The sequence below is a fragment of the Notechis scutatus genome, chromosome 1 (assembly GCF_049901735.1).
Source record: "Notechis scutatus isolate UNSWTSFEM ecotype Mainland chromosome 1, rNotScu1.2, whole genome shotgun sequence".
NCBI classification, from domain to species: Eukaryota; Metazoa; Chordata; class Lepidosauria; order Squamata; family Elapidae; genus Notechis; species Notechis scutatus.
In genome coordinates, this window is record NC_142009.1 from 313216372 (window position 1) to 313232475 (window position 16104).

The window sequence follows — 16104 nt, forward strand, 5'->3', positions numbered from 1 at the left end:
AGTAACCACATAATGAGGGTACTCCTTGACTTAGGAGTGACAAGTGTGTCCAGAATTTCAGAACCTAAGCAAGGTGGTTGTTAAGTGAGCTATGCCCAACCCTATGACCTTTTTTTTCCCCCGGCATAGTTGTTAAGCAAATCACTGGAGTTATTAGGTAATCATGCAGACATTAAGCAAATTTGACTTCCTCCGTTGATTTTGCTTGCCGGGAACTGTCTGGGAAAGTAGCAAACGCTGATCACAAGATTCTGGGATGCTGCAACCATTGTAATTGCATGCTGGAAGCCAAGCATCCAAATTATGATCCCATGACCGTGGGGATGCTGCGGTGGTTAAGTGTGAGGACCGGTTGAAAGTCACACTTTCAGTGCCATTGTAACTTTGAAAGGACGCTAAATGAATGGTTGTAAATCAAGGATTATCTGTAGTGCAATCCATAGTGCATGGCTAAACTGCTATTTTCTCATGTGCCTTGCACACTGCTGGTGTAACAACAATACAAACGCTAGTGATAATGACTCTCTCGTTAGAACTCCTCCTGTTGGTGGATGAAGAGGTAGTAGTCTGGATGGGACTAAATTCTATAGAAATTGAAACAATCAATTAGAACAGAGCTGGAAGGGACCTTGGAGGTCTTCTAGCCCAACCCCGCCTGATCAAGCAGGAGACTCTATACTATTTTAGATAGATGGCTGTCCAGTCTTTTCTTTAAAACCTCCAGTGATGGAGTGTCCACAACTTTTGAAGGCAAGCTGTTCAGTGGTGGAATTCAATTTTTTTTAACTACCGGTTCTGTGTGGGCGTGGCAGGGGAAGGATACTGGCTTGATGGGCGTGGCAGGGGAAGGATACTGTAAAATCTCCAGTCAGAGGTGGGATTTGCCGGTTCTCCGAACTACTCAAAATTTCTGCTACCGGTTCTTCAGAACTGGTCAGAACCTGCTGAATACCATCGCTGAAGCTGTTCCATTGGTTAATTGTCCTCACTGTTTCTCTTTAATTCTCTTTAATTCCAGGTTGCTTCTTTCCTTGATTAGTTTCCATCATTTCTTATCCTGCCTTCTGCCTTCCCTCTTCTTTGTATCAGCCCCTCAAATACTGGAGTGCTGCTATCATGTCCCGTCTAGTCCTTCTTTTCTCTAGACTAGCCATACCCTTTATCGCCCTTAATCACAGAGGTGGTATTCAGCAGGTTCTGAGCAGTTCTGGAGAACCAGTAGTGGAAATTTTGAGTAGTTTGGAGAACCAACAAATACCACCTCTGACTGGAGATTTTACAGTATTCTTCCCTTGCCATGCCCTCCAAGCCACGTCCACAGAACCGGTAGTAAAAAAAAATTGAATCCTACCACTGCTTAATCATCTCAGTTTTGCTCTTCTTTGCACTTTGACCAAAGTCTCAACATCTTTTTTGCAATGTGGTGACCAAAACTGGATGCAGTATTCCAGGTGTGACCTTACTAAGGCTTTATAGAGCGGTACTAATACTTCACGTGGTTTTGATTCTATGCCTCTGTTTATACAACCAAGGATTGTATTAGTTTTTGGGTTGTTGCCACCTCAAACTTGAAGCAGTTTTGGCTTGGAAAAATTTGAGTGCTCAGTCCAGGATTTGTTGGGGCTAAATGACCATATCCTTAAAGGCCAAGTGGCTTAAGTATTCCATTGTTCCAATTGCTGGGATATCCTTACTGTTAACTCTAGTAACTGGCTTGCTTGAAATGTGGATAAGTGGATTTCCATTTAAAAAATATATATTCTTGCTGTAGTTTGAAAAATCTTTGTAGTAGAAAAACAGTGTTAGTTCCAGGAGTCGGGTAACACTTTTCTAGACAGACACAAATTAATAAATGCAATTTATGAAAGGCATACAGCTCATGAAAGCTTTCATAAAACGTGTTAGTCTGAAAAGGTGCTACCAGACTGTTTCTCATTTTTAAACAGGTTGTAAAGCACCTTTTTTTTTCTTCCTTCACCACATTCAAGTGAATGTTGTATAATTACCGGTAATTAGGATTCTCATCCTCCCTAAGCTACTTGTCTGAAGGGTGATTTCCCTTGATTAGTTACATTTGTGGGGGGATTGCTCAAAGCCAACATTTAAAATCAGCGGAGTATTTACAAGAACTATCCTGGGATCTAGTCCTCTCTAGCTCATGCTGGCTTCAGTCCATTCAATTGAGCAGGGCCGCATCTGATTAACTTGAGCATCTCTTTGGTAAAGACATCATCATAATTTAGTTCCATCATCATTTTGTGCTGAGGCATTGTGTCAGCAGAGAAACTGGGGATCTTTTGAGTTACATCTCTTAAAAGCCATCTTGTCTGATGTCTGTTGAAACAAGTTTGCTGTTCCTTTTACGCCTGTTGTTTTTAGGAGAAGATCTCTCCCAGGAAAGTGAGCTGTCAGAATGCAATCACAAGTTGGCAAGTAGAGTCCTTGTGCATTCCATCCAGCTGTTCAGCTTTTGCTTTTCAAGTTAAAATTTTGCAGAATATTTCAGTATGACAATGAACTTGGTGATTTTCATCTGTACACACACTGTCTGCAGGATTTAAGAAGCTACAGTACCTTAAATCTAACCACAGTATACATCACTATATATTTGTTTTATTTTTTATTTATTTTATTTCATGATATTTCCATGCTAGTTCAGGCCTTTCGAGCTTCGTCCCTAAAAATTCTAAAGCAAATGGTTAAAGTACAGTTACAATTTAAAATAACATGGCAGGTTTAAATCAATATATTGATAATGGAGCTTTGAAATGGGAGAGAAATTCACAACTGTATTAAAAAAACGTTCTGCTCTAAATCCTTAAACAAACTAATGCAGTTTCTGGAAGGAATTAGGCTTACTGTAGCTGTTTATATTATCTCACTTGGAACAGCATTCAAAGAAGGCTGGATTTCATGTTGTTTACGATTTTATAGATTAAGAGGAGCAAAGCTAAGCCGAGAAACAGAATGGAAACACAGTCTTGTTAGTACAGTAGTTCTGCAGAATATTAAGCAGAGAATTTTCTTATCACATGAGAGCTAAGATGCCAGGAACTGAATGTAATATACAACTGAGCTATGGTCCTTCCTCCTTTCGACTGCAATGTGATTGATAATGGTTTCAGGGTTGAGGAAACATCATTAAGGGACCTTTTAGGATCCCTTAGGTAGAAGGCTATTACATTTTTTGTCTCCTTCCTTCAAAGGTTCTTTTTTCTTTCTCTTAAACTCAGGTCACAGTGCACCACATTCTGGAATATGTTCTTGGCTGGCAGTGATGGTTCTGATAAGCTTCTGCTTGATTGATTACTTATGTCCAGCCAAAGGCAAACACACATACTACACAATTCAATTAGCAAAAATGTAGCTTGATATTTATTAAACACTGGCACTTAACTGCATCAGAATAGAGATGGAAAGAAGGACACCAGGTGACCCCCTCCTCTATTCTGCATAATGAAATAAATAAATGACTACCAATGAATGAATGGAAAAAATTAGGAAGCCACTCTACATTGAAACCTCTATTCCTGGCAGCTGCAGGGCATGCTTTGGATGGAATCTGCTGTCTTCTGTCCTTTATATTTTCCAGAAATGTTCTGATTTTGAAGCTGCATTTGTCCAAATATCTCTTCTGTTTCATCTTTGCTTCCTGTCCCCTCCCTTTCCAGCCCCTTCATGATGTCAAACCGGTTGTGCTGAACGCTCCATTTAGATCTACTCCAGCTGTATAACAAATGTTTCAGAATAAACTTTTCTTGCTGTCCGGAAGCAACGACTTGAATAACGTGGAATTCTTTGACCCCTTGAGCAACATGTCACAGTTGGAAATGTTTGCCTATATACAGTAAGTAACAATGACAGAAGCAAACCAATCATTATGTTATGAGATCTGCCCAGTGTCAACACTTAGGCCTTGCTGACCCCCACGTTTAAGTCAAATGTTAACCAAACTTTAGGCTTAAAATCACCTGCAGATTCTCCAGTCAGCTGAATTTCTTGATGTACTCTTAGAGAGTAAGACCCCAACCCAAGAACCCCAACAGCATTTAACAGTTTAATAATGCACCCCCAAAGCAACATTAATCCAAACCATGGTTCGACAAGGACTGTATCAATGCAAAAAAGCTCTTGCTATCACTTACCAGACTTATGTATCCAATACTACATCGAGGACTTCATAGGACCTCCTCCAGCTGAAAAGATGTTATAAACAATTGCTGGCATGCAAGAAAAAGGAAAAAGCTATGCAAAACTATTGGACATGACTCATTCAGGCAATGAAATCTAATGATTCAGAATCATTCTCGCATATCACATCATGCTTCCAAAGAAATGATATCCAGGCACTGCATATCAGACATTAATACAATCGAGTGAGTCCAGAAGTATTTCACGAGAAGAGTACTACATTCCTCTGCTCATAACAGAATACCCTATATTACCAGGCTTGAGATATTGGGCTTGGACAACCTTGAACTATGTCACTTACAGTTAGACTTAAGCGTAGCACACAAAATTATCTGCTACAATGTCCTACCAGTCAATGACTACTTCAGCTTCAACCACAACAACACAGGAGCACACAACAGATACAAATTCAAGGTAAACCGCTCCAAACCTGAATGCAGAAAGTAAGACTTCAGCAACAGAGTGGTCAATGCCTGGAATGCACTACCTGACTCTGTTGATACATCCTCTAACCCCACTCCTTTAACCTCAAACTAACCACTATTGACCTCACCCCATTCCTAAGAGGTCTGTAAGGGGCGTGCATAAGTGCACCATCGTGCCTACTGTCCCTGTCCTATTGTCCCCATTCATTCGTACCTATTTCCTGTATTCTTACTCATGTTTATACTTATACCTATTACCGTGTAAGCGATTGACAAATCAAATAAATGAATAAAATGGTGCACTATCACATCTCCCCAGAGAACTAACTGGGAGGCACTCTCAGGAGACCTCTTGGACACCTCTTCTGGAAGTAGAAACCTTAGGCAACAAATAGGTAGTCCTCAACCTATGAACACAATTGAGCCCAACATTTATGCCGCTAAGCAAGACAGCTGTTATGTGCCCCAGTTTACGACCTTTCTTGCCACTGTTGTTAAGTGAATCATTGCAGTTGTTAATTTGGTAACACAGTTGTTAAGTGAATCTGGCTTCCCCATTGATGTTGCTTGTCGGAAGGTCACAAAAGGTGAGCCCATGGCCCCGGGACACCGCAACCATCATAAATATGAATCAGTTGCCGAGCACCTGAATTTTCATCCATATGACCATGGGAATGCTGCAACGGTTGTAGATGTGAAACATACTCATAAGTCACTTTTTTCAGTGCTTTTGTAATTCTGAACAGTCAATAAATGAATTGTTGTAAGTTGAGGGTTACCTGTATAGAAAATCTGCCAATGGGGGCACCAGATCAAGAATCACGTTGTGAACGTCCTTGTTATATAGAACTCACACCTAGCATTAGAGTTTCATTCAATCGTCACTAAATTAACTTAAAAAGTCATTATTTATAAGCGCGTGCACACACACATTAAAAACACACATACGCAAATATATTTTAAAAATGTTTCTTTTAAGAATCATGTATCAATGATATAAATTGTAGAAAACATTTGAAAAGAAGTCATTTACAACAATAAAAGCCTTTTGGTTACAATAGGTACTTTCTTCTGGTTTCCTAGCTGGGTGACAATTGGAATGAAAACCATTTTATTGTAATCACAAGTAGCTTCTAAGTTACATTGTTTATAGCTAGTTAAGCCTGATAGAAAGAACAGAAGTTGTGATTGCTTTCAATCACATAGCATCTAAACTGATGAAGCTAGCCAAGCCTGGCCTCTCTGTGCAAGGGGGATTAATTCAGTGATGGGATTCAAATTGTTTTACTACTGGTTCTGTGGGTGTGGCTTGGTGGACATGGCTTGGTGGACATGGCTTGGTGGGCATGGTTCAGGGGTGTGATTCAACTGGTGTAACAACTGGTTTGGTGAGTGTGTGCTTTGTGGATTTGGTACTGACCTTCTCCTGCAATCCTGGACTCTCCCTGTGTGTTAAACAGCTGATGTGCGGCAATCCGCTGTGCCGTGCGAAGCAGCTGAGCTTGAAAATCAGGAAATAAAGGTCAAAATAGAACTGGGGCAGGTGGGCAGGCCCAGCAGCTGATCGTCGGAGTGAACCGGTTCTCTCACAGATGATCCTTGGAGCTACTGGTTCGGCCAAATTGGGCCGAACCAGTAGAATATTACCACTGGACTAATTCCAAAGACCACCAGAGGAGGCCATAGATTGAAATCATTTTATATCTGCATAGATGATTGCCAACTGGATTGAATCAAGAGAGGCGGAATTGGCAAAAGCAATAGGAGAAAGAGGTGAAGCTACTGAAAAAGAGAGCAGTTGAAGCCATTTTGCATACATGCTTTGTCCCCAAACTGAAGCAAACATTGCTTCTAATGTACTGTTGCTCCTTCTAAAAATCCTTTATTCGATAAGCTTTTTGGTACTTTCAACTAGTTTTTCCAGGTCGGGGAAAGAGGTAAGAATGGTGGTTTGTGTTTGTGTGTCTGTTTTGTGTCAGCACACATCCACGTGCATGAGATGCATGTGTCTGATTTTCTCAGGATTTTCTTGTATTCTATCTCAAGCTGCCTTTTGATCTTGATTGTGCAAATTAGCATCTTTAGTAAGTGACCCCACTTGTCCTAACCTATCTGGACTCAGAAGTTGAACAATTACAGGCTTAGTTAGTACTTGGATGGAAGACACCAAGGAATAATACCTATGGATGATCCTAAGAGTTAAAAAAAAATTAAAAGCATCCCAGAAGAAAACAATTGTTTTCTTATCATTGTCAAGAAAATTAGTAATTTGGAACTGGATTTGAGCGGAGACTATCTACACCGGTGTTTCTTAACCTCAGCACTTTTAGATGGCTGAACTTCATGCATTCTGAGAGCTGAAGTCCACCCATCTTAAAGTCGCTGAGGTTGAGGAAAATCATTTGTACTGTTTCAAGGGCAATTTGTAGTTCTTAGAATAGAATAACAGAGTTGGAAGGGACCTTGGAGGTCTTCTAGTCCAACCCCCTGCTTAGGCAGGAAACCCTATACCTTTCAGACAAATGGTTATCCAATCTCTTCTTTAAAACTTCCAGCATTGGAGCATTCACAACTTCTGGAGGCAAATTGTTCCACTGATTAATTGTTCTTTCAGGAAATTTCTCCTTAGTTCTAAGTTGTTTCTCTCCTTGATTAGTTTCCACCCATTGCTTCTTGTCCTGCCCTCAGGTGCTTTGGAGAATAGCCTGACACCCACTTCTTGGTGGCAGCCCCTGAGATATTGGAACCCTAGTCCTTCTTTTCATCATATTAGACATACCCAATTCCAGCAACTGTTCTTCATATGCTTTAGCCTCCAGTCCCCTAATCACCTTTGTTTAGGGGACATGAATGTAGTTATGCTTGAATAATAAATTCTAGGAAAAGACGTCTAGATTCACAGACAGAATATATGTACATTTCCCCCTGCATTTTCTGACTTCTCAAATCTAGATAATTACTATTTCAAAATAATATTTGAAAAATGCACAATGTGAGAGCTTCAGATTTCATTTAAGAAGAGGAGAATTCTCACACGTCCAATGGCAATATGACAATGCAACCTGAGAGTATTTCTTTGGATTATGCTTTGTTTATAAAAGGAAGACAAGAATAGTACACGAATGACATTGTATTCTATGCCATCTCTTTCAAAAGCATTGCTGTGCATTTAGTTTGGAAAGACTGACATTTGACATTGGTCTTCTACATGTGTCAACATGGTTGACTCCTAAAAATGTCTAAATCCTATTTTGTGTGCTTTAAGTTCAATCATTATTGCATATTCATACTGGGATTTACTATCTGTTGCAAACAAATATCTGCTGCAAACTTCACATAGGTGTCAGGAAGGGCATCCAGGTAGTAAATGTTCAGCTGGGTCCAGCCACTCCAACTGTATCCTGAATTAAAGGACTATAGTGTCATAGAAAGAAAGAAAAAATGCTGGGATTTACTTATTTCTTCCTGTGGGTTGCTAATGACAAAGTTCGTTCTTTTTGGCTCAGGTTTAGGATTAGGATCCTTAAATCATTTTTTTCCTTCCAGGTGCATCAGGAATTCTGACTATATCAAGAATTTCTGAAGTTTTTTTTTTTCTTGTATCTGCTGGCTAAGCAGAGAGAAGTTATCACAACATGAACTTGTATTTACAGATGCATAGTCATTAGGAAAAAAAAACAAGCAAGGAATGAAAGGTCTACAAAGTTGCATTTGAGAGGAATCACAGATTAGGAAGAATCACTTTATAAAGTAGGTTTTTTTTTTTTCTGGTCACGTCCCTCTGTGCAGGATTGGATTATTAACTGGCAAGACTGGTCCACTTTGAACTCCAGGCATCATAAAACTGAGCAGCAGCTGCAACACTTGGCACAAAGTTTCTTCTTCCTCTTGGGATTGAAGATTGTGAGGATTGCTTCATCAAAGACAGCCTTCAAGCCTTTCTGGGTCAAAGCTGAACACTCTAAGTAGCACTGGGCTCCAATCTTGAATGAAAGAGAAAGAGCAAGAATGCTGACAATGAGAAGTAAAGCGGAAGAAGAGACCTTGCTGGATCAGACCAAAGGCCCACTTAGTTCAGCACATTGTACCAAATGCCTCTGGGAACCCAGGATCAAGCCAGGAAGATGTTAGCCCCTTTTGTTCCTAATTCCCATCAAAATGTAACTAAAGATGTACACTGATGTTCAGTGCTGGGTCCAAATTGTATTTATGTTTCTGTTTAGATGTAACATTTTTTTTTTTTGGTTAATCTAAGAAGAGTTCACCTTAAAAAGAAGAAGATTGGGCCCAAACCATTTTGTGGTCATGATAAAGGACTAACCAGACTATGAATTTTATTTAACCATGGGCAACATTCCCATAGCACCCAAAAACGCAGGCAGGTACTCTAGCACTAGTTATCTTTTCTTCTCATTTATCCTCTTGACACTCCCCTCCACATCACTATCCAAGGATTTCCCTGCCTCCTACCTATCCTCTGAGAATGTCTTCTCTAAAGACCATGGCAAAATAAGAGAGTAATTCTTAAATTGCCATACACTGTAGAGTTAAAAAAATATAGGCATTGTATTTTAGGGGTCTCTCATAGTTTGTGGTGCTGCCCCAATTGGCTCATTGTTTCTGAACTGGTTCCATTAATTTCTTCAATGGAAGAAATATAACAAAAATAAAATAATTAAAATGTGTGTACCTATTAAGCTGGGAACCAAGTCTAAAATAATGGAAACGTGACTGGGGCTATACACATAATGAAATTAGTGAGAAACCAATGCTAAAATTAGGCAGGATTTTCAAAACTTTCCTCCAGTTATATTGAGATAATAACCCAAATTCCATTGACCAATGTCTAGGAATGCTAGGACTTATTTCTAAAGGCTAACAGTTTTGGGAAGGTTTTCTTAAGGGCCATCATACTAAAGACTTTAAATGGTGAAAATAATTATGCTATACAATGAATTAAAGAAAAACAAGATTTACAAAGACTTTTAGATATATCTATTGTTTCGTATTTCTTAGGGGGCAATGGTGATTGAATGAAATCTCTGTGTGCTTAGCCCTGAGAAAAAGAGAAAGGCCTTTGATATCAGTTTAGCTACTATTACTGTTGTTGAAGGAAAGCAGTACCTCTTTAGCCAATTTGATGCCATGTTCATAAGTCAGGGGCTTCTCTTTCATGTATATTAACCGAGCCAAAGTTTTGGGGTCATCTCGAAGGTCAATCTATACAGACAAACACAAAATTTAGATAGTCTTGTCTCTAATTCTCAAACTATAAACTTCATCAGCAAAATGCTCAGAGCTATTTGACCAACTCATAGGTGAGATGTTACTTCTTCCATACTGATTTCCACACTCATTTTCAGTACCTCTGAAATTACAGTGAATCAAAATAAGACAAACCATCCACACACACACACACACACACCCTCATTTCTGGAAGTCTTTGGATCCTTTTGTGATCCAACACAATTCATTGTAGGAAAGTTTTCCCCTGCTATTCCCCGTCTAGTTTGTGTTTCACAAAGTATCCTGGTCAACTACTGATGGACATTTCCACTGTTTCTTTTTGGTCATTTACCTGTGTTCCTATGAGAACATAAGGCACATGTGGCATACAGACTTTCAATTCTGGAACCCATTCCTCTTGGACATTGTGATAGGAAGCAGGGTTTACCACAGAGAAACAGATCAAAAACACATCTGTGTTGGGGTAGGAGAGGGGTCTCAGTTGATTGTAGTCCTCCTGTCAGAACAAACAAGTACACATGATGAGACCGAGAATTGCTATTTGGTCTTGGTTGTGGGGAATTCACTTCTTATTCAAAAACATGAAAGGAAAAGGTAGGAAGACTTCATCATCTTTGAAGATGCTCCAAAGCTCTTCAACATGTTCAATATTACTATTATGTGAAGCATAGCTTTAGAGACAGTCTCTTAAATTAACCAGAAGATGGTGCTAGTTGCCAGCATAAACCACCAGTTTGGCTCTTTCACATTTTCAAGTTTCTACTATTCCGAAAGGCAAACACTGAAATCAATTAAAAAAGGTTAGAAACAAAGCTAGCAGGATAAAGAAAGACGATCCACAGCATTGAGATGGTTATTCTTAATGCTATAAGAGGTTGGCCTCGTTAAATTTTATGCCAAGAGAAACCTGCAATATCTCTGAAAATGCAAAAAACTGGATTTGCTCTAATTATTCATCATATCTAATATTGTAAGTTTAGGGTGGCAATTATATGATGCTTTTTGTAGAATTGTATATATTTCTATAACTTTACAGAAATGTAAAATGTCTACTTCAGAATGTCCATAAGGAAAGAAAAAGAGTGTTGCTATTCATGACTGAAAAGTTATGGCCTGAAAACAATAAATAAACTGGAGGTATATTACCTGTCCTGCTGTGTCATAAAGTCCAAGCAAATGTTGCCGGCCTCCAACTGTTACAGTAACTGTAAAAGAAGGAGATGTAGAATAGAACGTTCTTATTATTTATTAAATTTATATGCTGCCTGACTCCCAATGACTCTAGGCACTTCACTATAGCCCTTCACATCAGCTCCCCGTCCAGGGATCTCTCTCCCAGGGTTCTTTGAAACACCAGCTGGATGGAGGCATTCAGATCTTGAGAGGAACCTCACTTCTCAGTCAGGGACTGCTCCAGAGAAGGTACATTTCTACAGTCCCAATAGTTAGCATTGAACTGACAAGGAAATAAGCATTTGGCTCAGAGGTCCTCAAACTTGGCAACTTAAAGACCTGTGGACTTCAACTTGCAGAATTCCTCAGCCAGCTATCAAACTGGCTCTCTAGTTAGCATTATTAGCACTGTTTGGCAGTGGTGGGATTCAAATAATTTAACAACCGGTTCGCCCAGAGTCAGGTTGGCTTTTGTGGGAGGCACAGCCCATCTCTGTCCTCCAGCTCTGCCGCACATGTGGGATGAGCCTCCCATGATGGCCAACCTGAACCTGGGCAAACTGGTTGTTAAATTAACCCACCCCCACACTATCAAAGTGGATTCTGGGTGCTATACTGCAATAGAGAAATTGACAATGGAACGGCTGGTATGATGGAAGGAGGAGGAGCAAGGAGAAGAAAGAGGGAAGGCGGCCTTCTCCTTCCCTCATGTTCCATTGTCCATGTTCTGATCTAGGCTTCACAAAATCATGAAACAGACTCCTTGTCCCAACAAACCCCTTTTTATTTGGCTAATGTGAATTTCTTTCATTCACATCCAACAAAGTCCCGGCAAACAGTCTTTCAAGGGTGAATTGCAACCACAGACCTTATCATGCTTGGAGAGTTGCTAGGCCAGTAGCTTCCAAGTGCAACACTGTACAAGAAATACTTGGCAAGAAGTCTCTGAGAGTCACAAACAAATCTACACACTAATTAAATGAACTGATTGTCTCCTTCAAGTACTCTCTCCTTTCGCTCCTATTTATTCTCTATGGAAGGGGCCATTCTCCAACCATCTGTGCCTTTACTTCCGAGTCGACCCTTGTTCTTAACTGTTCCCTTCTCCTGGCAGCTCTGTGCATACGCACATCAGGAACAGGCTCCAGCTTTTCTTCTGCCCCACTGATCTCCGGATCTGAAGGCAGCTAATAACTGTCGGACGGCCCTGGCCCCATCTCTACCTCCCATGCAGGGCACTTGCATGCAGTTCTCGGATGGTATATCTCTATTGTCAGGACATTAGACCACATAAGCATAAATGAAGACTTACACTTAGATAGCCTCCCATCCAAAAAGCCAGCTCATGTCTGCTTAGCTTTATAGATTAATGATTATATTTGTCTGCCATTACATGACTCATTGTTGGGTTGGATCACCTACTTTTGCAAAAGGACTAGAAGGAATCTGTTGCACAAAAAGAAAACCGGAGCTCAGCTGGGAGAACAGCCAGGAAGATTAAGACATTCTTGCAACAGATCCTGTAGTGTATATTCTGCAATATGGGAAACACAAATCAAAACCTAAACTTTAATTGGTGCAAAATGAAACCCTGAAAATTGCCTTATTATATTTTATTTGTCTATTATTTATTATAGCTTGCTAATTAAAGTGTGTATGCTACTTATTTGAGTAATTCTAAAGGAAACCAGTACTTAATAAACACTTAATAAAGAGCTATGCACTAAGGATTGCATTAGGTTTGCCTAAAATTTGGATTCCATGGTAGTTTGGAGTGACTGAAATAAATTTACCTGATGGTAGATCCACATCTATATCTGTTCTGTTCCAATTCTGGTTCTTTATGAAGCTTCAAGCCTACTCTGCTTTAGAAGGGTGAGGTCTTCTAAAAAGGCTGCAGAGCTATGTCTGTATTGCCACACATAGAAATAACCTATACGAATTTATAGAGGATAGATAATCCTTGATTTACAACCACAACTGAGTCCAAAATTTCCATTGCTAATCAAGAGAGTTATTAAGCGAGTTTCACCCCATTTTATGACCTTTTTTGCCACAGTTGTTAAGTGAATAATTATAGTTGTTAAATTAGTAACATGGTTGTTATGTGAATCTAGTTTCCCCACCGATTTTGCTTGTTAGAAGATTGCAAAAGGTTGCCACATGATCCCAGAACACTGTAACGGTCATAAATATATTCCAGTTGCTATGCATTTAAATTTTGATCATGTGGCCACGGGGATGCTGGAAGGTCATAAGTGGCTCTGATGCACATTTCTAATTTATGCTTAGTTTCTCTAAATTATCAAGTACATCGATATTAAGGAATCTGTATATATAGATATACCCATCTACACACACACACACACACACACACAATCTATATTATATTATTATAATATATATAATCCATATATACCCATCAAAGGCGGGGGAGGCAGGGAATGCTGTGGGTCCCATCCCTGAGGGAGATACACGTCTGACTCAGAAGAAGGGCCTTTTCCATGGTGGTTCCCTCTCTCTGGAACATCATTCCCCCAGAGATTAGAATGGCCCCCTCTCTAATACTCTTCCGGAAGGCACTGAAGACCTGGTTCTGCCAGCAGGCCTGGAGAACCCAGAGCCTATCAAATGGCTCATGTGATCGTCAGGGCAAGGTGGGGGTGGGAGTTGGGTGGTGATTTCTTCTCCAGATTTTATTCTATTGTACTTTATTAATTTATTTGATTCTTTTTGTTAGTTTTTATTGGTTTTTTTTAAATATGGTTTTACATTCTGTAAGCCACCTTGAATTGCCATGGGCGAATAGGTGGTAATATAAATTCAATAAATAAATAAACAAACAAATATATCTACATTCCACATGGGATAACCCAACATGATAAACATTAGCCACCACTGTTTCTTTGACATTATTTCCATTGACAAAAATGGAAATGTAGAAGAAACAGTGGAGGATAACATTTATCAAGTTGAGTTATCCCACATGGATTGCCCCCAGTGAGTTGTCCCCCAGTGAGTTGGCTGTGGCAAGATGGCCACGCTGGGTTGGCTGCGGCAAGATGGCCATGGCGAGTTGGCTAAGATGAGTTTTCCCAGACCCGCTACAATATATCAAACTGGACAGGGTGATTTCAACAGGAGAATGATGATCCAGTGTTCAACTATTGGATCTAATCTCTATGTACCATCCTGATGCATTCTATTTTGTTTTCTGCTATGTCTGTAGAGGAAAGGGACTACATTGAAGCAAAGAGAAGCAAAGGATAATGTTTTGATCAATGTATTGATTTTAATAAGGGTGTGTGCTCATTATGTAAAAATGAAGAAAATATACAAAATATAAGTATTTAAAAGAAGAAGTGGAAGTCAAGTAAGATTAAGGCAATATTTGGATGTTAACACATTCTAAAGGTCACACACAATCTTTGTTAGAGCTTGGCTTAAATAAACGTATCAAATTAGTTTTGTTTCTTCCTGGTTTCAATAGCTGATTTAAATGGCCTTGACCCATATTTATTCTAACTGTGATATACACTTTAGAGCAGTGAGCTGGCTTCAGAGACGTCAGCTATTGTTTTGTTTTGTTTAACTAGAGTGTACTACACCGAGATGTCATTATGAATCAAGGGGAACAGGGCACAGATAAGTCCTTAGATACAAAGCTTGTGAACAAGAGGCTCAAGATTCAGGTCCTTATCATTCAACCACTCACACATCATTTCTTGTTTTCCTTATTTCAGCCAACAATAGGTGGGAAGAAGTCCCTTTTTATGAATATTAGTAGGAACTGAGGACATTACTTTAGTCCAGATTGGACTATTTGTTCATTAATGTCTGCAATTTTCATTCTGATTTGGAATAGTAAAGATTCTTCCCTAGAGCTGAGCTGCAATGCTATATTCTACCCATCCTTGAGTTGGCAGTAGAAAACTGTATATTAGGATCTTATTTATTTATTCATCACATCACATTGGGTGGTCTACAATAAATCCTGCCTCAATTTCTGTTTCTATTCACTGCCCTCCTTGGACCTCCTTCCTAAGCCTAAGGTTTTTATATGCTTTGAGGACACCCTAGGATAGAATTAGAATAAGGAGAAAAATACAATTTTAACAGTGGTACAGCTTAAGAATGACTTAGCTCTACCTTAGTCATGGGCTGAGGATGAAATGGAGGCAGCAACATGGGGATACAGGAGAGATGGGTGTTGCCAAAGCATGTTTGTGCCCTGCTTAGGTGCAAAAGAGCCTTTTCACATCTGTGATTGATTAGCAGCAACCCAGCTGTTGCTATGGTGAGATAAAGCCGAGTGTTGTATTAACACAACATTGGCTGAATGGTACCATAAATGGCTAATGTGAATGTTTGAGCTCTTTAATTTCATCATCTATTTTTGAGTAGTAAGGACTGAATTTGGGCAGGTGCTTTACCACTGTCCCATAGGAATTAACTGGGAATCAGGTACTTTTTCTCAACTGTTGCAAATCAATCAAACATTTAACAATCAGATTCAACTTTCCTCTAAGAGGTAGGCTTTCTGTCAATTATGAACTTGGGGTTACAGTGGCAAACAGATTAACTGCTCAGCAGGATTTCCATAGGAAAGTTTCTTGAAGCTGGTAGACAATCCCAGGGCTTTGATATTTATTTGGCCATCCCATCTATAGTACACTATACCATTCTGCTGGCAAACAAACAAATCAAATTATAAACATGCAACCATTTCCAGCAGAAGCAAGCCCAAATTTGCTGTTTCATCCATCTTACTTTAAAATTCATCAACAATAACCAAAGGAAGAGAGAGAGAGAGAGAGAGAGAGAGATCCACAGTTTTGTTTTTTCATCTAACATGCATACATCTCTGGAAGTCTGAAGTTGGTAGAGAAGGAAATAACTCCCTCTCTGTAAAAAAATTAAGAGGTTTAAGGTTTCATTCTCTGTTCATCTATCTCTTCTGTTAGGGATACACCCTAGCAGAATGTGCACGGCAGTCAGGCAGTCAGGCAAATATGTGAGATAAACGTTTTTGTAGCTTACACTCAGTAAAACAGATACACTGTGCTAG

The 16104-nt window shown here is 39.6% G+C and overlaps 1 protein-coding gene across 2 annotated transcripts in view; it reads right to left on the reverse strand.

Moving 5' to 3' along the window:
• Positions 1-5571: 5571 nt before the first annotated feature.
• Positions 5572-16104, reverse strand: part of RHOJ (ras homolog family member J) — a 61251-nt gene continuing 50718 nt past the window's right edge. Inside the window, exons 2-6 of one of the 2 annotated variants that reach the window (XR_015746877.1) lie at positions 11010-11068; positions 10195-10359; positions 9741-9836; positions 6957-8599; positions 5572-6926 (exon numbers count right to left, since the gene is read on the reverse strand). Coding sequence is in view for 1 of the 2 variants with exons in the window: in XM_026670159.2 (XP_026525944.1) it covers positions 8453-8599; positions 9741-9836; positions 10195-10359; positions 11010-11068 (467 nt within the window). In the remaining variant the exon portion in view is untranslated. Of the gene's footprint in view, positions 8600-9740; positions 9837-10194; positions 10360-11009; positions 11069-16104 lie in introns of both variants that reach the window. The other variant, XM_026670159.2, reaches the window with a different exon arrangement.